The sequence below is a fragment of the Chaetura pelagica genome, unplaced genomic scaffold (genome assembly GCF_000747805.2).
Source record: "Chaetura pelagica isolate M959 unplaced genomic scaffold, ChaPel_1.0 scaffold344, whole genome shotgun sequence".
NCBI lineage: Eukaryota > Metazoa > Chordata > Aves > Apodiformes > Apodidae > Chaetura > Chaetura pelagica.
Genome location: NW_009953098.1, coordinates 8778178 through 8801187, shown reverse-complemented (window position 1 = coordinate 8801187; position 23010 = coordinate 8778178). Strand labels below are relative to the sequence as shown.

The 23010-nt window shown below is 40.8% G+C and overlaps 1 protein-coding gene across 1 annotated transcript in view; it reads left to right on the top strand.

Annotated features, from left to right (window-relative positions):
• TRPC5 (transient receptor potential cation channel, subfamily C, member 5) overlaps positions 1–23010 on the top strand; it is a 62083-nt gene that overhangs the window by 12907 nt on the left and 26166 nt on the right. The window contains exons 2-4 of the mRNA XM_009997150.1: positions 3229–3750; positions 18266–18602; positions 21808–21947. Coding sequence (XP_009995452.1) covers positions 3229–3750; positions 18266–18602; positions 21808–21947 — 999 coding nt within the window. The remainder of the gene's footprint in view (positions 1–3228; positions 3751–18265; positions 18603–21807; positions 21948–23010) is intronic.

Below are 23010 nucleotides of genomic sequence, written 5' to 3'. Positions count from 1 at the left end.
TTCCTGCTCCTCCTCTCCAGAGCTTTCTTCCAGCAGTGTACTTTTTACGGAAAACTTGTTTTTTCCATTCAGAGGAGAACTTAGCTATACTGAGCAGTGCTTTTATGTTAACTAAGCCTCGAATTTCTTCTCTTCTAATGAATTAAGCTTGTTTCTGCCTCCCACCCCTTTTTTAAATAGTGGAGATTTTTCAGTCACCACAGTATCATTCAGAGAAGCAGCAGTATAGTGCTAAGCAGCCTACCTCTACAAGGATTAGGTCTAGAACATTAGTAACAAGCATTTAGTAATTTGTTAATGGTAGCATTAATTTATTAGCAAGATAAAATATAAACAAGGCATACGCTCCTATGCAAGTTGTGACAGTAAGGTTCTGAAGGACTCAGGTTAGCAGCTTGTCAGGTGATGAGATTAATGGAAAATAATTTGTTATTCAGGTCACTTAATGAAAATAACTTTGGAAGAGCTTAGCACAGCCTTTGGGGTAGAGTAATTTATTCCTCTTCTGCTTCCATCACTGTAAATTAACCTAAGATATAGAAGGAGCTGATCAAAAAATGAACTCAAGCTGTCAGAGTAATGCAGAAGGAACATCAACAATTACAGTGCATTGTTGTCATCTCTGCTGCCCCTCCAGTGATAATATGTAGAATACATATTCTTCAGAGCAAAGGCTTGTTTTGCATCTTTAAAACAAGTAGTTTACTAAGATGCAGATCAAAACACCGTGCAACAAAAGTATTAACCACAAGACAGTTAGGCATAGCAGAGAGATTGGTCATGGCAGCCATCATTTGCATGATTCCCTTTCTGTGTTTTGGTCGTTTGTTTCGCTGCTCAACTATAATCAGGAAAAAAGCTTCATCTCCTGTGATTGCAGGCCTTACACTGATCTGCTCCCAGACCCCAGGGAGTCTCTATGTCTCTGTACCATCATTTGCCTTCTTATCCCTTAATTAAAAGTACAGCAAACTTCCCAGGAAAACACGACTTCCACGCAGCATCTGGCTGTGTGCTAATGAAGTTGTGTTCATTTTTGGGGTGAGGGCTTGTGATGTGAGCCAGAATAAGGGATGAGTGATCTCTTGATACACCCTCAATTTCATCCCAAACCTTGGGACAACCATTTTGAGAGCCTCAGATCCATAATGAGAAATCCTGCGAGGAGACAAGATTAGCACTATCCCCACCTGTAACATTACTACCTTATATGGAAGTGCCCAATTCATATTCTGAGCAACATGAATACCTCATCCGTGTAAAGCTGAAAATCCTTTTCACAGCCCTGGGTACAATAACTTCCATACAGAAAACCAAGATTAAACTTGACAGTAATAGGAGTGATAGAGGGGCAACACATTCTTCCTTTGAGGCAGAGGCTCTGAATACAGCAGCCAGTGACTGACTGAAAAAGGAGGAAGAAAGATCAATGCAGTTACTGAAGCACCAGGGCTTAAAAAAAATGCTTCTGAGGAAGAGAAAAAAGAAAAATGCACACCTTTCTCTTGACATTTACCAAACTACCTAAATGAGCTGAGCAAAGGAAAAGAAAGGAAGTCAAGGACCTTACAAAGAGAGCTGCATTCAGCTGTTTGTTATTAGATATCTTAAAATACATTTATCCAACCTTGCTAAGAGAAGCCAAGCTCTCCATGACCCACAGCAAATCTTCACAACCATTCTCTCTTCTTTCCAAGAGCTGCATTTATAGGCTCCCTCCATGCTGCCTCTGTAGGGACCAGCCTCCTTAGCAAACCCTCTTTACACCTGTGTGTCTGCAGGCTGTCAGAGGTTTAACTTCTCATGTGCCACATGCAGGATAGCAGACTTGTATAATTCCCAAAAATACCTCTAGCCATCCAGTGAGCCCTGCTCCAGGATGTGACCCTGCATCTCAGTGTGGTGTCAACTTTTGGGACAGTGTTGTGAACAAGCTCTGTCCTGCTGCCCCAGGTGGGTTATGCAGAGGTTTATTAATGAACTTCAGTCTTTAGCTCTGTAGTGCTATAGAGGCACTGAACTCCCAGGGTACTTACAGTCAGTGCTCTGGGGTTCACTGTCTCATAACCACTCTTGATTACTCTTATCCTACAGAAGGATTTCTAGCCAGTTACTTCATGCTACTTTATTGCTGCTTTCCTTCTGAATTTTTACAGACAGAGTAATGTTTCCTGTCATTAGGACTCTTAACAATAGTTTCTCTAAAATGCCTGTGACATTTGCAAGGGGAAGCAGGCCTACTGTTCACCAAAACCAGCAATCACCCCCTAAGCAGCAGGATGCCAACCGCCAGGGCAAGAGTGGTGGGCACACGAAGTACAGTGTGCCTGAGTAATGATTAACACACAACAAAGAGTGCTGCCTGTGCTGCAAATGGGAGCACACTGTGTGCTTGGGATGCAAGAGCATTTTGGTCTAATTTTGCTCTCTGCATATAGTAATAAGACACAACAGGGTGTGCATTAAGCTCATCTTTTGAGAAGTGCAACGGTAGCTGAATAATGCACACCCTGGAGTGTCTTATTTGTAGTGGACTATGGCTCATTAATTTTACTTTTAAATTTTTTCAAACCCATTAAAAAAAAACAACAAATCTATTCTGAGGACAGTTATGTAATGTATCCTTCCACTGAAAAGTATTTTCAAATAAAAACAGTAGGGAAAAGGTGAGGAAGAGCTTTGTTCAACTGCAGACCAGTGTTTGGTTTGGTTTGTGTAGGGCCTGCTACAAGGAGGTTCTCAGCCTGCTAATGCAGATACATAATGCAAATAATGATAGTTATGGAATCTATTCAGTGTTCACTCTTTTCTAGACTTTCTTTTCTTTTTGTGTAGTCACAAGTTACAGAAAATAAGTTTGTTTTTGTGTAGGGCCTTCTGTCTTCTGCTTTTCTTACAAAAGTCCATTTGGCATATGAGCCAGTACCCATTTCAGAACAAGTTCGCATATGAAGCATTCAGGTGGGGATGTGACTGACTTTTACACCAGACTGGGAAATGAATGGTCATGGGTTCCTGCTGCAGAGGCAAAAAGGCATAATTTGGGTGGGAACGTTTTTGCCACAATTCCACGTTGTGCACATGTATGGATGGATACAATAGAATTTAAAGAACAGAGGATGTTATTAAAACTCTGTTTTGTTGTGACATAACTTCACAAGTATGAAGGAGGGACATGAATTCTGCTGTTCCACGTTAAATATGACCATGGTTTATCCCTTTACATAGGTTCCAACATTGATGATGGACACTCAGTTTTCAGAATTCACTCCAGATATCACCCCAATAATGCTGGCGGCTCATACCAACAACTATGAAATCATCAAACTGCTTGTCCAAAGACGGGTAACAATTCCACGCCCACACCAGATCAGATGTAACTGTGTGGAATGTGTCTCCAGTTCAGAGGTGGACAGCCTGAGGCATTCCAGGTCAAGGTTGAATATCTACAAAGCCTTAGCCAGCCCTTCGTTGATTGCCTTATCAAGTGAGGACCCCATCTTGACGGCCTTCCGACTGGGCTGGGAGCTGAAGGAGCTCAGCAAAGTGGAAAATGAGTTCAAGGCTGAATATGAAGAGCTTTCACAGCAGTGCAAGCGTTTTGCTAAGGACCTTTTGGATCAAGCACGGAGTTCTCGAGAACTGGAAATAATTCTCAATCACAGAGATGATCAAAGCGAAGAGTTGGATCCCCAAAAATGTCATGATTTGGCAAAGCTAAAGGTAGCAATAAAGTATCACCAGAAAGAGGTAAGAGTCATATAAATACAGAGGTGTGTGAAGGCTTCATGTATTGGGTAAAATTACTCATTTCTCCTGTCTCCATGGGTTTGTTTCAGGTTGCTACCTGAGACCCAGCAGGGGTGAGTTTGAGTAGACAACCTTGTGCAAATGGTTGGGCACCAACCAGGAGGTTCAGTGCACCTTGGTGTGAATCTGGTAACATTTGAGGGCAACATGACTGGGACTTGCTGCAGTGGATTATGGCTTCTACAGTACCAACACTTCCAGTTTCAAAGATTTCTTGAATACCATTTCATTGTAAACCATTCCCCTGCCAAGAAAAGCCTTCAGAAATGTGAAAATGCTCATGAGATGCTAGGAGGTCAATCACGTCATGCAAATACTTCTTCACACCTGAGACAGCTCAGGTTGACTCTTGCTCCTTGATTCATCCAGGTTTTAGGTATAGAGAAGTGGTTCCCAGAATTTCAGACACCTGCCTGTAGTACCAGAAAGGAAAGTCATACTTCAGCTAAAGGGCAAAGAACCTTTCAGAAGCCCTGCAAATCCAGAGATTTATAAGTTGGTTCAATAAAGGCCATGAACCTAAGGAGAATGCTGACAACAGTTTTACTAGTTGGCTCTGGATTTTCTTTCTCTTTCCAGACCTGGGCAGAATTTAGTACATTATATATTACTGTTGGCTAGTGATGTTCCAGGTTATCTGAAGGAGGAATTTGGCTTGCTTGATTGAGGAATTGCAATGTCTTTTACATTCTTCTGTGTCTAGAGGGTGACAGGAGTGGCAGAAATGCTTTCCCCATTATTCTTTTCACTGTCTTCCCCACATTTGATACTTTGTTTTATGTCTTGATGAGGACAGCCTCATAAGACACATTCCACCTCCCTTAATGGCTGCTCATGTCATCTGAGGTACAATAGTCAGGAAGTGAGAGATACAGGTTTTCCTTTCTTCCCCTTGGTCTGTTATATCTCTGGAGTAACAGCCCCCTGATGCAACAAACTGGAGCCCAAGCCTCAATCTTTCTGGGATCTGGCACATGGTCCCTTACTGCTCTTACTAGGCTGCTCCAGAGAAGTGTCAGCAAGGTCCACTGCATTCATAGCAGGTTCAGGTTTTTACTCTCCATGACAAGATTAGGTAACAAACACCCTGAGTGCTTTAGAGACACAAACAAGTAGCGAAGAATTAGTCTGCTGAAGGGTGATAGAGTATGTCAGGCCAAATGTTCCTGGAATCCAAGAAGGTCCAGAAACTCTACTTCTGTTTTGTTTGGTTTTTTTATACTGTCCTGATAGCCACAGACACTGCACCCCCACACACCCTTCAGCAGCAAGGATGCCACTGGCACTGCTGTGTGTAGATCACTGCTGGTTTCAGTGGCTGCTCAGAGTTCAGGCTCACTATTGACATCCAGGCATAAATCTGTGGCTACCTGTATCTTGGGTTCACATCCTGAAATTCCAAGGCTGAAGGACTTAATTTGAAACATAGTGCTCAACAGTCCTGAAACTCTTTGACTTTAAAGTAGCAAATTTTTAATCTTTGCTTGCCAGTTTTCATCACTTTTTTTTTAGACATATTTGACTGAATTCTAAGCATATGGACAAGTTCCATGTTTTGTGACATATTCAGGACAGTTCTAGCACATAAAATGACAGCAAATATGCTCTGTTGCCAGCTAAAGACAGTGCTGTTTCCAGGTAGAATACAGGTGGGCAGGGACAGAATGAATGAGTTTTGGGAAACCAGCACTACTGAAACCCCTCATCATCCTGCCTGGTTATTCACAAATCACTGGTGCATCCTGAAGGATGGTGTTTGTATGCAACAAAATATTGCAGTGATTTTCTTATCATGGTAATTAATCCAATACACAACACTGCCAGCTTCTGAGAAAATGAGCAGGAACATTTGTCAGGGAGACACATAGAAATGCCTTTTAATCATGATTGAAGAATATCAGACTGATAAGATTATTGTGGGAACAAGAAGGAAAATAAGATAAAGTCTGATTTCGTCAAAGTCGGTTCTGCAGAGAGAAAACAGCAGACTTTTAAAAGTGGATTGTAGTTATTTTCTGGGGCTGTAAATAGGGTTACCACAGTTTTTAGTTCTTTATATTCAGCATAAAGAATGTGTAATCTCACATCAATTTTATACTGATTGTTAGACAAACTTCCTTCAGTTTTTTTTTTCTTTTTTAAATGCAGCAAACCTCAAGACTTTCCCCAAAATATGACAAGATTCCATTTCAGCTTAATCAGACAGATACATTCAGCTTCAAGATTCTTTCTAGAGAAGTTGTTAAGAAGGCATTGGTAAAGAGATCCTTGCCTTTGGATGGAGAGGCAGTAAGTACTGTGTGTAGGGAGTAGATCTTAAGGTTACTTTTTCTTTGTACCAACATTAAGTGATTGGGGAACTTAAGAGTACTCTTCACCAGACACATTATTTGGTGTTATTCTCTCCAAGGCATTTCAGATGAACCTACCATGCCTTTTTCCACAGCACCTCCCCATACCGAAGAGTAGGTGCTGTTTTGTTCCAGGTACAGAGAAATAACAGCACTCAGATTTCTAGTGCAGGTCAATTATCTCTGGCATTCAATACACAAGACTGAAAAAACCCCAATGGGAAAAGCTTAGATGTCTATGGGCAGTTCTTGCTCCAAACTGGGCTCTTAGAGGATTGTTGGATTAGTGAGGAGAGCCACTTCAGTCCTACCTCCAGAGGAATACTGGCCTCCTCACAAAGGCTCCACCTCATGCTGTGTCCCCAGGTAAATTCCACTGCCTGTGCATTTATGCCTCATGACCCAGCTCCGGGTTTTGTCTTTACAGCAATAGAAAATTCTCCCATCCTTTTTTTTTTTGTGTGTGTTTTTTCTTCAGCAAAAAAAGCCCGTGAGGTACAAATTTTGAATTCTCAAACATTACATATGTCACTCATGAGGAAGAAAACCTTTTTCTTTGGAGGAGAGCCAAAACAATGGAGAAGAAATTTCTTGCTTTTCATGTTTGTTTTTAATAAGCCCATATATCCTAGAAGGTAAATTACTGTTTATACAGAAGAGAAAAATTTCAATTATACAGGAAAGATTAAAATGTGCCCTAAGGTAGCTTTGTAGTATATATTATGACAGCAAATGTAAAAACCATGCTGTGCAATGTTCACAGGCTCCCTCTCCATCTCATCTTAAGTGTAGAATAGTTGTGTCCTCAGTTTCATATGACAGAAGGGCCATTATGATTTCTTTAGTACATAGGAAGAATTTAATAGCTGTGATCACTGTTTGCATGGCAGTCACAAAATACTAGACAAAAATGAGGACAGCTTCAGTACACTGTGAAACATGAGGAGTTAGATCCAGCACAGACACATCATCTTTCTCCAAGTCCACCTCCAAAGAAATTATTTAGTAGGATCATGACAATTCATGGTCTAAGAGGTAAGTAAGCTTTTCATACATGCTCTGTGGTACATGGCATTTGTCTTCATATTATTACTTTTCACATTCTTTTATGCATGATTATTTTCGAAGGAGAAGGGTGCTGAAGACTTAATACGAAAAGGCAGAGCTCAGCTGTGGAGGGTCAATCTTCACTATGCTGTTCTGGCACCAAATTAGCTCTGAATTTGTTAATTTGTTTGCATTTCTAAGGAAAGATGGGGAATATTCATCACTTGATCTTGCCAGTCATGTAAGTCTGTGTGCAGTGGAGCATCGTGTGTTAAAGAATCAGAGCATAGGCTGAGTGAAAATACCATTTTTATGTCCTTTAAGGTTTTTTTTCCTTTGCCAAAATAATGTAGAGCAACCATACCGTATCAGTCAATTGGGTCCGAAAGGGCAAGGTTCTCCTTGTCTATTACATTCTGCTAAGCCACCAAAATAGCAAACAGACATTCAGCCCATTCCTGATTTCCTGCTCTCCATCACAGGTCATTCACATCTTCACAATGAAGTGAAACATCAGAGTGTTGAATTTTCGGTGCTTTGCATTTTTCTGGTACTGGTAGTTGCAGCTGGCTGTGCAGGTTTAGTTTGTATGTCTGTAAGAAACACACAGAATGCAAGGCACTCAGAAAAAATGCATTTTATCCATGACTATATTGCTTAGCACTTTCACTGAATTAGATCAAAGGAGTGTATGAAATTCCCTCTTAGAAACCTTAACCTTGGTCTCTTACTCACTGTAGTCTAAATCAGTGACAGGAAAGGAGAGAAATAGAATTATTTGCTTTTCTGATCTAAAAACAGTTCTCTTTGTTGTCTTCTCTTCAGCATAAAGCTTCAAAAGTTTTAGTTCTTTTTTTCCAAGACATTTACATAGACAAGTACCTCCTGAGATACAGTACTGGAGTGGATGAATAATCATTCCTGCCATGCCAACATATTTTTCAGCTGCGTCTTGACTCGTGTCAACTGTGTGGCTGCAGTTAGAAGCACAGCATAATTCTCCAGGGAGTTTGCATAAACCTGGCAAATTTCTAAGGGCACTTCAAGTTAGTGTATAAAAAGAGCTTTTAAAAATATCGGAGATGCATGAAAAATTAAGTGCCAGGTCTGCAAAAATCAAAGTTCAATTGCTGCACCTTGTTTACCTGTTTCAGAGGCAGTTCAGGTATCCTGATGGATAGCCACAGCTCTCTTTGCTTGCTAGCAGTGCTAAGTTATTCTCCTGTGGTTTTGTCTGTTTTCTTGCCACAGTGCCTGGAGGTATAATGATACAGGGCTGAATATTTGTATTGTGCTCTTTAAAGGCACTATGAAAAGCCAGCTGTTTGGTGAACCTGCACAGCTCACAAGATAAACAGGCTTTACTTTCAAACCTCTTAAGTGAAATCATACCATGTCACGAAAAGATGGGGTAAGAAGAGCTGCTCCTTGTGGAATCATTTTTCCTTTCTAGTGACCTGCAATATTTGTATCCCATATGGGATTAGATGGTGAGAACTGTGCAGTTACACTACTTCTAGATCTGTCCTCCACCACAAACCTGAATGTAAGTTTAGGGCTTTCTAAAGTGCCGAATGTCCAAATGTCACCTTTCATTTCCCAGCAGCACTCATTCTCTCAGTATTGGATGCAGCAAAGTTACCATCTGATGTGTGAACAGTGGCCTGTGCTAAATGAAGCTTTTTTTTCTCAGACTCAACCCCAGCAGGCAGGATGACCACATTACAAAACTTCTGTGCTTGTGGCACAGGCTGAGCTGTGATCAACAGGCAGTAGGACTTTGGGGTGAGGCGTGAGCATGGAAATTTAACCCCTATAGCTGTGTTGCATTACAAAAAACAGGACAAGTGGCATTTAAGTGTAACTTCTCTCCAAACTTGGAAGAAGAAATATTCAGAGAACTGATGGTTCATAAGTTTGACAAAGTGGACTTGCATGTTTATTTGAGGTAACAGGATTATTTGCTATATTATTTGCGTAATTCCAAAATGTTCTAACTCAATGAAGGTTAGCCACATATTGCAGCTGTCACAGAACAGAACTGCAGAAGACCATCTTTTGACAGCAAAATAACCTGACTAATATTGTCATGCACAAATTTGAAATAACAACCTAAGAAAGGTTTGTCAGTCAAGGACAAGGACTCTGCTTGTGCTAGACTAACGTGTAGCAGGCAGTAAATTCCTGGATCATTCTTTAAGTCATTTTTGGTGCCTCATGCCTCTGACTTAAATTATCTCTTGGACAAAGACAGGAAATACATTGAAAGCTAAAGGGATTGCCATTGTTTTAAGAACATTCAAGAATGATTTACCGAGGTTGTCAGTTCCCTTAACGTCATGTATCCCATCAGGCTTCTTGCCAGCATGAGAAGAGGCTTGGGAAGCCGAAGCTGAAGAACAGGACATGACTGACTTGCTTTCTGTAGACAACAGAAACTGGAAATAAGTGACCCCTTTTACATTGTATAAGGCAAATGTTCAGTGTTACCACATCTGAAGGTCTAGAGGGCCTTTCAGAATCAGCTTCATAGCAGTAATGAAGAGTATATTGTGTAAGTCACAATAATAACCTTGAGTGATACCCTGAAATAATAATCTCTGCACAAAAAATATTGCTATGGATTCTCCCTTTTGGATATAGAAGTGGTCGTTATTTATCTGATCTCTGTAAATTCCAGCTTTACTTCTGTCGCTTTGTGAAGAGTGTTATGAAACTCTCTAGAAGAAAAGAACTTAAGATTCCAATCCCTTTACACCTCTTATGTCCACATCAGATCCATCATCATCCAGACAAGCCATTTAAGTGTGTCATGATTGAGAACACAGTTGCCTCATAGCTCTTCACTCCAGGAAAAGTGCGATAGATAGATGGGTTAATAATAACACCATAACAGCCCCCCTAAACTGGATCTTGTGCAGAATGGCACTGAAAAGCTGTGACTGCAGGTTTTCTATTCTTACTCTTTCTCTACAAACCCAGCTGGCTGAGTAAACATCCTTCAGCAAAGGATATGTCCTCTTCCTATAATGGTGATATCAGAAGCAGAGGGTAGTCTTTAGAGGTTCCTAAGAGTGTGAGAAGTGTTTATACTATGCTGGTCTGTTCTTTCCTGGATATCAGAGTAAATCTACTCATTCAGGATAAGTTAAGGTAGAAAAAATGAAACCAAAATTAAATAGTTTCAGCGTAGATATTTCTCAGGTCAGAAAGGAAGCAAATGAAAAAATATTTTTAGAACATTTTGTTAACACTAATAGCGTAAAGTACATATGTATTTAAAAATACTTGTGAATGACTTTTAAAATTCTTGTGTTTGCTTTACTTATCACTTATTTAATGCATATGTTAGAAATTCTCTGAGGAGAATAAACCCAGCCTTTTGCTTAAAAGTCAATAACTTCTCCACTTCAGCTAAAGGCTGTGAGAGCTTCAGCTATTCATTTGCAAGTTCTGTAACTCCTGAAGTGCTGCCCTGCTGCCTGCAAGACGACTTAGAAAAATCCGCAAGGTTTGTCTTGTAACAGTTTTTAGCCTGATTGTTTTTTCAGTGCTTCTGTAGGATGTTGCTGATATCCCCTGTTCAGCTCTTGGAAACCAATTAGTGTGTTGTGAATTAACTGTCTTTTGGGTATGTTGCTGGTGTTCAGCACTCGCTTGTACTGCAGCACTCTGCCTCTGGAAATCCAGTCTGCATCTGCTTCATCTTTGTAACACGACTGTTTTCTGAAATGATCCCTGAAATACTTCCTATGGGAATTTATTTACCAGTTGTAGCCTGCTATCTGCTAAAATAAATGCTGAAAAGTTTTGCTTACCTCTGGATTCCTGCTCAGGGTCTGGCCCAGAAGAACCATGTTCTGCTGGGGTGTTTGCTAACGCAGCTTGGCCTCCAGGAGCACCATTCAGCAGTTTGTCCTTATTCAATTGCAGGATTTATGCCTGCACTTAAATTCTGCTGACACAGCCTATAAATACAAACCTAGAGCTAAACACAAGTTTAAGTGCTCTTGAGTAGAGATGGATTTAATTTCAAGCTTAAATACTTTGCTAATTGCTTCTTCTGTGGGTAGGTACCCAGGATTCGCAAGCCTCTACGTTTGTCTTAGAATATGTGGGACCTCTTTTAATTTGAATGTTTCAGCCAATACAACTTAAATTTGTGAAAACTAGGAATTTTTATAGAACTGTAGCAGACTTTTAGAGGTTATTCAGCCTTTCCTTTTGCCAGCATTCACATCATTGGTGAATTTCCAATTGCTGAGTTAATGTGTGCTGCCGTTAATATGTGCTATGGATAGGAGACCTTTAGTTAAGATTAATGTGTTATCATCACTTAAAATATTTTAAGAACAGATTAGACAAAATATTTTATAATTTAAGGCCGTATGTTCATCTGTGCAGGATCTGGAGCAGGAGAGGGGTTGAGCAATTTGGGTAGCACCTGGTTTTCTTGAAGGACTCTTCTGACTCAGCTAGTGATCTGAATAATGGCAGGAATGACTGTCCTTTGGATTTGCATCAGTGCCTCACTTGTAGAAGTAGCAGTGTTTTTGATAGGATGTGATTAGCAGCTGTGTTTTCAATGGGATATTCACCTTATATTTTCCTGGGAAAACAAACTATTACCTCTTGGAAGTGCATGATGAAGAATGTTGCGTTGTAGTCCCTTTTCGTTGAGTTATACAGCCTTCCCTCCAACTTCTTTGTCTCATTTCTTACTTTTTTTTTTTTTCCTGTTGCAGAAAGTACTTAATTAACAGGAAGAACAACCATTAGGTGTTTACCCTCTGCAGCACTTCACACTTCAGCAGCAAAATGTAAATAACTTTGCAGTCACTAATAAGGTTGAACTCTAAAAAGAAATGTGTGACTAAAAAAGGATTTTCTTACTCATCTCACTCGTTGCAATACTGCAAACTTGAGGAGGCTGGTTGGTGTTTCCCATGTAGAATATCTGGGCTTCTAGGGCTTGCTGGTTCTGCAGCAGACATCAGATTAGGCCACAGATAGTTTCTGCCTTCTGTCTTGGGCTAATATAGAAATTTAGCTAGCTCTTCAAGAGTTGCCAACTGGAATTTTGTTTTAAGAGCAATCCAACTGGTAAAACAACCACATTTCCTTTCTTCCTCAGAAAGTCCTGTCCTTTGTTTGAAAAGGAGGCAGAGTGCTTTGTGGCACTGGAAGTATGTTGTGCTGCTTGGTTCTTAGCCTGAGCACCTGCAGGATTTGGGAGCGCAGGAAGAAGGTGGATTTTATAAGTTCATTTCTTTGTGTGCCATTTCATGTCCCTGAAGTTGGAGTAAAGGGGATCACTTCATTGCACAGCATCATCCCTGTGCCTGGTGACACTGAGCCAAGTGGACAGTGTGTATTGAGTTTTGTGGGTTATGACATTCAGATTTGGCACTGATTGATTAACACAAGCCTGTGGTAGGACTGATAGTGTAGGAGTTTCCTGTACTTCATGAGAAGAGAGAAATCCTAGCCACTTGATTCTGAAAATTCAAGGATGAAGGTCTGTGTTATGCACAGTCCAGCTGCAGTTGTACTGATGTGTGTGGAGCAGCTACTTCTGTGCCTGAGTAGGTCACCCCTGCTAGCAACCTGTGATGAGGGACATGGAGCTGCTGCTTCCAGCCCTGTCTGGCCATACCTTGCTCGCCAGCACTGGGGGAGATGTCTGTCTTAGAGACATCTCCCTTCAACCTCCTAGAGAGAGGGTGCAAGGTAGTACCTACCACTGCAGGACAGGGCTTTGCTGAGAAGAGAACGGCAGCAGCATTTATCTGTTTTGTGACAGAACTGGTTTAACAGGAAATCTGCATCCTTTACAGATGAAGCTAAAATACAGACTGATGCTGCTACATTGGACACTGCAGTTGCCTGATTGTCACAGTCTGCAAAATCTAGCTGCGTTCATTTGAAACTCTTACCTTTCCACAGCCAAAACAGCTTTAATTGTAGAGGGCAGCAACATATAATAATACCCTGAAACACAGTAACCTTGCAGATATATTCAGCTGCCACAATATTCAGCTGTGCAGTGCTGGGGTGAGATCTGACCTAGTGAAATGAGTGTCAGACAGAGGAACTAAAGTTAATTTCATGGCTCCCATGCCACATTTGGCTCTCGGTGGTAACCTCACTGGGAGCCGATGTAGCTGACTGATAGAACTCAGTCCTGCTTATTAACACAGGGCTCTGCAGTTACAAATAAGTGCTTATTTATCTATGAAGAGCATTCGCTATCACCATCCACAGTAAGAGTAGAGAAACAAACTCCACGACTTGAAACAGAAGACCCTGTTGGCAGTCTTCACAATAATCAGAATAAATGCAGAGAGATACTGTGCTCAGCCCCTGTAATACCTATCAGGGAGCTATTTCAGTTGCCAGCCCATCTGTGTCTGATACTAAATTAATTATGACCATGAGAGATGAGGGATTTCCCCACAGGTAAGGAGAGAGAGGTGGAACATAATTGCTGTGTTTAATATTTATATTAATGGCACAGCATGCAGAATGCATTCAATTATTGAGAAGTAGAATTTAGGTGACATAAAAATATCAGTAAAGATTAAATATTAAGAAAAAGACACTCCATCCAGCAGCTGCTTTTTTCCCCTTAAAAATTTTTCCCTTGGTAGAGGATCAGGTGACAATGAGTATGATGAACATTGAAAATTAAATTCTCTAATTTAGCTGCAAGCCAAATATTACACAAAGATTCTGGCAAGACTGCGAGAAGAAAGAGAACATAAAAGACTTCGTATTGCAGTAGTTTCTACCCTCAAAGTGTTTTCCAACTATGGCTGAAGTTGCTGATCTCACTTCTTGGAAAGGCAAAGATACTTATCCCTATTTTAAGAAGCCAGGAGACGGAGCATCTTGCCTACTGGTGACACGGTGGTGTTGTCCTCACAAGAAGCCACTCATCTCATCTCTCTTCTCCTAGTCATGAAGTGAACTGCATCTTTAGCTAGGGACAGGTTCTGCTCAACAGGTAATGGAGAAGGAGCTTGCTCTTTGGATTAACCCCATCCCCAGAAATGCATCTACAGGCATTGTCTACAGGTAGGCACAATCCTGGAAGAAGTTACAGCAGCACTACCACAGACTTCACAGCTTTGAATGTTTAGTTCATACATTAGCTGCATTGAGTATAAATGCCATCTTTTGGAAGCATTTTTTTTTCATTCTAGTACAGCTCTCAGAACATTCTCCATCATGTCTGCAGGATGATGTCTTGTGCTGCCATTTGTAACAGAGATTGGAGGCTCCTGTAACACAGCAGTCCTTGAAAAAAATGCATGTTATGTATTGGAGAAATACTGTTTGTAAGTCATATGCTCATCTTACACAAATCGAGAGCTTCTGGCACGGTACATCTGCCTCTGAGTCTGGACAATCTACAAAACTGGGACAATATGCAGTTTATTAAATAATCGTGATCTCCTTTACATTGTGCAGAAACTTGGATAGCAAATCCTGTCACTTAGGGTAAGTTCACGTGAAATGATAAAAGACTGATACACACGTGCTATTTCTATCTGTGGCAAATGAAACGCTTTGCAAAAAGATAAAAAAATATGTTTGTGACCCTACTTATGTGGAAATTGAACATGTACTCAGGAGATGCCTTGGCATAAATAGTGCTGGAGAAGTCAACTTGCTTTTCCAGATCTCAGTTCTATTTGCAAAGCAGAAATAAGGTTGTTTCTGTAATTTTATGAAGAAATTTGAAATGGTGGATGATAGTAAAATCTTATAATTTCAGGCTACTTCACAGCTAAAAGGGCTAATGCTGAGCTTTTTCATGTTTTTCTATTTCATATGCATGGTTTAGTCTAGTCGGTGAATTTGATGGTTTAGTCTAGGTAACAACATCCAAAAGCAGGGCTGATGTTCACAGGACCACTTGGAGAAATTATTCATTTCTCTATTCTTTCAAGTTCACACAAAGTTACTGAAAAGCAGTTGGATCTTTAGGCAGCATAGCAAGGGCTTAGTTGACTTAGTTGTTATAATTCAGAATTCCACTGTTTCTGTACACTGGAAATTTTGTTTTTCAGCCAGCTGTAGTTCTTGTGCTGCTTGAGATCTGAATATTTACCAATTTTAAATCTGTAATTAATACATTAGACTAACAGGAGTTAATAAAAGCCTTTGTTGGTAGGTGCTCAGCCTTACCTTTAATAAAGACAGCATTTGATAGTTTGTGACATTGCTAAAATTTTCCTTAGGCCATTTTCAGTGAGGTTGGGATGGGCTTGATTGGAAAATTTCATGGCTTTTTCTGTTTCCATTCCCTTTGTCAAGATGGTCTTTAAAGCTAGTCTTTCATGATGTGTGAATTTCTCTCCATTTGAAGAACTAACATAAGATACAACACAGAAAGCAGATTTTAGAAATGAGCTATTAGGCAGAGAAGAGGCACTTTTAAGATGCTTGCAAGTTGCACAGCAACCAGAGGAACATAGTCATTTGATTTCTCAAATGACTCTGACTTTGACTCAAGGGAAAAACAGTTTTATTCTCCCCTTAGAGCTTTCTATCATATGTGATAAAAGAAAATGTGTTTATACGTTTTTTCCCTCAAAAAAAAAAAGTTGTACCTCATCTCAGAGAAACAGCAGCATCTATTACCATGTAAATTACCACAGAACACATCCAGTCACAGCTCCTGTTTGTGATCTTAAATGAGAAAGTATAGCAGTGTAGCCTTCTGTTTCTTCTAGCTTTTAGACATGACATGCTGACCCTTCTGAAATAATAGATTTAAAACCAACTAAATGGCAATCAGTGCTTGAGGTTTTTGAAGTTTCTGTAGAATTGTTTTTTTTCATTACTGCCCCCAGGCTTGGAATTTTACAGTAACATTTTCTGATCGTTACAGGCCACAGGTCTTGGCTTTTTCTGGAGATCAGTACCATATCATCTGCTGTCCAGTTTCTGCTGCATCCATGTGCAGGTTGATTCCATATCAAAGGTGTTTCTGATTTTCTTTCCTGATGCTCTCTGGAACACAGTGTCACTTGTGTGTTAGATGCAGCAGTCATATTTATTATAGCAATAACACAAACATCCAGCTTCATAAATGCCAGATACTCCTTTTGGAGATTTTATTTTCAATACTTTTTGTGGTCAGTCCATATATTTGGACTACGCGGTCCAAAAATGATCTGATTATTATATAAACAGTCTTTTACAGAATATAAAATACATTCACAAAAATCTAAAAAAATCCTGCAGAAATTAATTACTTCAGCAAGTAATGTTTCCTTTTGCTTGAGCCTGGTCATTTTGAGCATGACAGGGATAGTCCTCTGCTTGTATAGAGCACCCTGAGAGCTGCACATAAAAAGTCCTCCCATTATTGGGCAGTTTTGGCAGTGAAAAAATATTTTAATTATTTTATTTTAAAATTCTCTTTCACACCGAATCTGATCTCCTGGTGACTTAGACGATGGGGAAGTCCTTTAGCCATGATGAGAAGAGTCTTGTAACTGTCTGACAAATGCATATGTGAAGGCTGATGCAGTATTAGCCCAGGCCATGTCTATAATGAGCAGAGTTGTGTCTACATAGAGGCTTCTGCCAGGGTCAAAAAATCCTGTAAATCTGCGGGCAAAACAGTAAGCCTCTTGCATTCAGAAGCCAGTCTCTTTGCTACCATGACATATTCTTTCCATGAGCTGGTTTAAATTGTAGTGATGAAGGAGTACTGATAAAAACTTTCCTAAGGGGGATAAAGAGGATGGTGGTACTACATTCTTCCCAGAGATCCTTTTTAAGTATAGACAAGCCAGGTGTAATAAACAGTACTGTGTCCACTGGAAGTGCAGCTCTTTCCAACATAGCTGTGTCCAATCACAGATGTAGTTATATTGCTACAAGAGTGTGTTTATTGATAACTCTGTGCACGCTAGGACAGTTTTTCTGGATTAATTACAGCCAAGTAAGTTTAACAGGCATCCTCAGAACAATAATTGAGATTTTCTTTCAAATTTGCAGAGTCCAGTGAGAAATGTGAATTTATTAGATCAGAAGTATAGCTTCATTAAGATGGATTAGAATTCAAATACATAAAGAAAAACACAGTTGTCTTGGTCTTGCAGACATCTCTAATTAGCTATGGGTCTAAAAAGTTTTGAAAACAACAGTTCAGGTATAATCAGGAACACAAAGTCTTCTGGCATAGACAAGAAATGTCATGGCTTGACTTTGAAATTCCAAAGGCCTTTAGGTGTTAGAACAGTCTGAAGTAGTTGCAACCTGAGCACATCTGGCATGGAGTCACAGATGCAATAAATCACTGTCATAATGCTATATTTTACAGAGTGAAAGCCAGCTTTCAAGTGTCACTTTTTGCCTCTGCTTAATCTCTTACGTTTTACAGCTGCTCTCTTCCTTAATAGCGAGGCACGTTTACAAATGTGCTGTCCTGCTTCCCAACAGATGTCACCTGGCTGAATTTTACATTCCTGCACACTGTCTCATGCCCAGCCCATCCCACACACACACATGCTGGCCTCCTTGCACAAAACCACATGCAGCACCCCACACACTTCTGGAGATGCTCTCCCTCCCTCTCTGTCTTCTCACACACAAACATGCATACACTCTCAGTGCTTTACACCTTTTCCCTCTTGTTTCATCTTTTACTCACTTCTTAAAGATACTGAAAGTGATTAGTTTGAGGCAGCTGAAACCTGAAACATTCTGAAAAGTAACATGCTGAGGGAGAAACACATGGGAAGAGAAAAAGCTTGTAGTAGTATTTGTCGTATCACTTTTGCACAAGGTTTCATGTCTGGTGAGGGACTGATCTACATAAGGATGCTTCAAATAGAGGAAAACTCACAGAATAAATTTTAAATTCTATGTAGAAAAATAAGAGTGAAATCTCCCTCCTTTCTTCCCTCTGTCGCCAAAATATGCTTCCCCCCCCACAGGCAGCCCCAACCTTAATCTGAGGGTCTGGGTGGGCTCTAACACGTGAAGGGGAGTGCACATGAAGTCAGTAATAATATTCCTTTTTTTTTCCTCCTCAGTTTGTTGCTCAGCCAAACTGCCAGCAGCTACTAGCAACACTTTGGTATGACGGTTTTCCAGGATGGAGGCGGAAACACTGGGCAGTAAAACTCCTTACCTGTGTCACCATTGGACTGCTGTTTCCTGTGCTATCTGTGGCATACCTGATTGCACCGAAGAGCAGGCTAGGACTGTTCATTAAAAAGCCATTTATAAAGTTTATCTGCCACACTGGCTCTTACCTAACCTTCCTCTTCATGCTCCTGCTGGCATCACAGCACATCGTCAGGACGGACCTTCACATGCAGGGACCACCTCCCACCATCGTGGAGTGGATGATCCTGCCATGGGTTCTAGGTAAATCAGAAACTCAAACATGCCTGAGCCACAGTTGCCTGACTTGCACCCATGGGAACTGTGTGGAGACTCATTCCTGATCTTAGCATCATCAGCATGTAGAGCGATTTGGCAGCCAGCTTCAGTAACTGCATAAAACAGCTGGGCTCCTTCTGGAACAACAGATCCTGTTGGCCCAGGGCTCTTCTGCTGTTCATGGTGCCATCTGACATGCCTATAGATATGACCTTGACTAAACTGTAGCAAACACATCTCTCTCTCTCTGTTCTCCCCATGCTCTGTGCAAGGAACAGGTTTGGGAATTAGATGCTGGGTCACTCTAGTTAAGCACACAGTGTCACTTCTCATGCTAGCTTAGTTCTGCCTGGTACATGGCAGAAGGCAGCACTGAGAGCCTATCTCTGCTTTCATCATCCCACCAATCTGCTCCTGGAACCAGTGTGGACATACCAGGCCTATTTATTCCTGGGCTCCCAGACTCCCAAATAGCCTATAGGTAGGCAGAAAAGGGAAGATAAATCTCACTCTGTATACCTCTGTGCTGATAAACACTGACCAAACCAACTAATACAAGCAGGAAAAGGAGAGATTAGTTATTATCAGAAGGCTAAACATGAGGCTCTTACTCCTGTCTGGCTTGGGCAACCACAGCTATGATGAAAAGGAGGTTCCTGAGGGAAGGTGAGGTAGTGAGATGGGATGGGAGAAAGTACAGACACTGAGGGAGAAGAGCACAGAAGCATAGTTGGATATATTTTTTATGAGAGAGAAGTATTTACCCAGTCAAACAGAGCTCCAACACAACAGCAAGTGAAAACCTGTTAACTATATTAGAAGCACAATCTCTCCTCTAGTTAAGCTCCCATCTCCCTTGCTGTGCCGTTAACCAGTGTGAGCTGGGGTGTTACTGGGAGGCTGCTCATGGACAAGTTTCCACACCTTTATAGCTCTCCTCCAGCCTTTCTCCATACAGCCCTGGTCAGTTGAGTGCAGAACCCTGGAGGTCAGGTAGCAGAGAATTGTGACTGTCTAGTAGGCAACAGTGGCCTGGAAAGTCTTGCTGGTGCTTTCTGAGGACACCTCTCACAGACCTCAGTCTGAGGAGCTCCCCTTATAGCACCTGAAGGCATCTTCCAGGTCCACCTCTGCTTTTATGTGCCTGCTGGTGCCCCCCTCCTGGTACCATCCAGCCCCAGCTCCTCATTTCTGTGGTGGCTCTGGATCAGGCTGGTTCTGTGCTGAAAAAACCCAACTGTTCCCTGTGCCAAACCTAAAACTGCTGATGGAAAATGAAGAAGGAAAGAAAGAGTTGCAGACGTTCACAAATCACTTTCCATTGTGACCCAGGGCACTTTGCTCCTTGCATAGCTCTACCTCGACTTACAAATGGGAACTCAAGCCTCATTATCTTATTAAACTGATTTATGGCATTAAAATGCACGTGTTGGCACAACTTCAGAATAAGCTGAGAAGGCTAAATGTCTTTTCTGAGCTTAGGTGATCTCTTCACTTTATCCTTAACTTCATGGTTAAAACTGTAGAAAATGGTAGGCAAAATTGATTTCAGCAAAATTTATTTGCAGATGAAAGAAGGGTAATCCATTAAGAAGACCCTTTCAAAATCACCTCTTACAGCTGTCTGCTCCTCTTTTTCAATTCCTTTGTTTTGGATAAATAGCTATATTGTGAAACTTTTTTAAAAGGAGAAATCAGAACAGTTTCACTGAATTAAAGCTTATTATTTAAGAAATATTTTCTGCTATAAAAGGAGAGAGAGAGAACAGGCACACGCAGCAATGCTGTAACTATAGTAACCAGCAATGATAACTCACTATAAATACAGTGTATGAGTTCTTCATCAGGCTTCTCTCCATTGATTTATCTTTACATTGTTGTGCACATGCAAAGAGTTGGAGGCAGCTGCAATAAAATTACCTTATTGATCTTGACACTGAACTTGCTAGACCACTGACCTGCTGGCTGGCAGCTGCAGACCTAAGATAGGGTGTTTGCAGGAGTTCATTTCAACATTATCTGCTTTTCAGATTGAACTTTAGGTCCTAAAAAGTTTCAAGTAGCATTTCAGTGACCAGTGCAGTATCCTGTGGCTAGGTATGGGCAGCAGTTTGGGTAACTATATTGGTAATGCACCTGGAGGTGTATTTTGGTGTTTTTGTTTTTTTTTTCTTTTCACATTTCAGGTCTTCATTCAAGCATTGAATTGTAAACTGGGTAATTAAAAATATCTGGGGGCTCTAAAGACATTCTTAGAAGCATGAAGGAGCCGAGCTGCCATTTGCTTTGTAATGAGACTTAGGCTCTCAAAAATCCTTCAACAGTTCTACAGTAAAGGACATATAAGTTACTCAAAATTAGAATTTTATGCCAGGTGAGTTTAGCAGTCTGGTAATGAACTTCAAAAGCTGTCCCTCACCCCTCCAGCTGCAAGAAGGTACAGTGAAGGCTAGCAAGTGCCAAAAATTATTACCTGAAGGCATTTCAGAATTGAGATGATGGGCTCTGGCTGTATCCTGGGGAACAAATATTCACCTCACAAACCCACAGATATCTTTGACATTAGGTGAGTCACTGCTGAGATGCATGCCAGGCTGCAGTGCCCTTTGTCATGCTGAGTCCTACCTTCTTTCACAAGTAGTGCCTGTGGGGACAGTGACTGAGCACAGAGAATGAACTCACTTCTTCCTTCTTTGGTGTGATATTTCCTGGTCAGGGTATTTCCTGGTCAGGGTGGAAATGTGCTGGCACTAGTGTTGCAGGTTCTGCAGAGAAAGTAGGAAAAATTAATACTGTCCAACTGAGCAAGGAATTATAGTTTCTATGAGAGCAGACAATCTATTAGAAACTAAACCAAATCCAGTTGCTTAAACAATTTATTCATGTAGAACAAATTTAATCTGAGCCAATCCACTCAATACTAGTGATATTTAACATGTTTCAAGCAGCCTTCTTGTACATGTGTCTGAAGCCCTGGACAGGAAACCCAAATCTCCTTCATATCTCTCTGGACTACATGGTGTTGTAGTATGTCTCATAATCAGCAGTATTAGAGTTTGCAGAAGACAGGAGGGATGAGACATTTTTTCCAAGCTGTAAATTTAGAATTGTCTTTTATTACATCAGCTATACACAGTGCTTTAACGGCAAATAATATTTCATCATGACAGTGAACTCTTTCTTTCTACAGGCTTTATCTGGGGAGAAATCAAGGAAATGTGGGATGGTGGATTCAATGAGTACGTACATGACTGGTGGAATCTGATGGATTTTGCAATGAACTCCCTCTATCTTGCAACTATCTCCCTTAAAATTGTTGCCTACGTCAAGGTACAGTAACTTGGAAGAGAGAGTTTGTAACTTGCTTGTGAGAACTGTAGCACACAAGGCAGAAACTGTCAAAATCAAAATTACAGATCAATGAGAATGGCTGCTTTTTAAGCAGCCCAGTTTTGAAAACTCACCTGGAAAGTTTATTACATTTGTTTGCTCATCCTGACTCCTTAATTAAGACTGAAGTAGATTGTTTGGGCACTGGGTAGAAGTGTCCCTTCTTGATGTCCATTCTGTAGTTGTCAGTTGCCAAAGATGTTTTGTTTTCCATACTGACACTGGACCTCTTTCAACAATGCTAGATATAGTGAAAACATTATTTTAAAACAGTAAAGGAAAAACAAGAATAGGGTTATCTGAAAACATCTACAGCAGGATTTATAATCTGTAGTCCTACAGGTCTGTAGACTACTAATCAGAAGTTTGTGAAAAGTCATCTTAAGAAAAGCCAGCCTGCTATTAGCATGCTTCCATCTGATACAAAGGTGTCAATTTATCCTGTTCAATAAATAGTTTTGAACTATAAGTGAGGAAATTACAAAGGAGCACACTGAAGCTTAACACTGCGTAGATTGTTCACTGTCATGTTCCATTCATGGTGGGAATGCACATCAGATCTCATCCTCAAAAGCACCTTCCAGATTTATAAGCTGCTGATGCTCCAAGCCTAGTGGATGCAGGTGTTTTGAAGCCAGAGGGTGGCCTGAAGTACTTTCCTTCTGTCTCTTTTTTCCAAAGACACAAACAAGACACAACTGGCCTCCCAGAAACTTCCTTATGCAATGACTCCCTTTGACTTCAGTTGGTGCTGTGTGTTTGGCCTGATTCCATTCTACAGTTAGTGTACTTACACTGTAAATAATTACTTGTAAATCAAGTAACTGGAGTCTGCTCCTTGGCCACTTCTGCTCTTTATATTTTTGCAGCACTGCTGTGTAGGTTTTAACCTGGTAGAAGGACGCTACTTCTTTTAGCCCAGCTCCTAATAACCAGGACAAGCACTCCCCAAACCAACCTTGTTTAGTCCCACCCAAGCATGTGTGCAGGCAGAGAGGGAAAG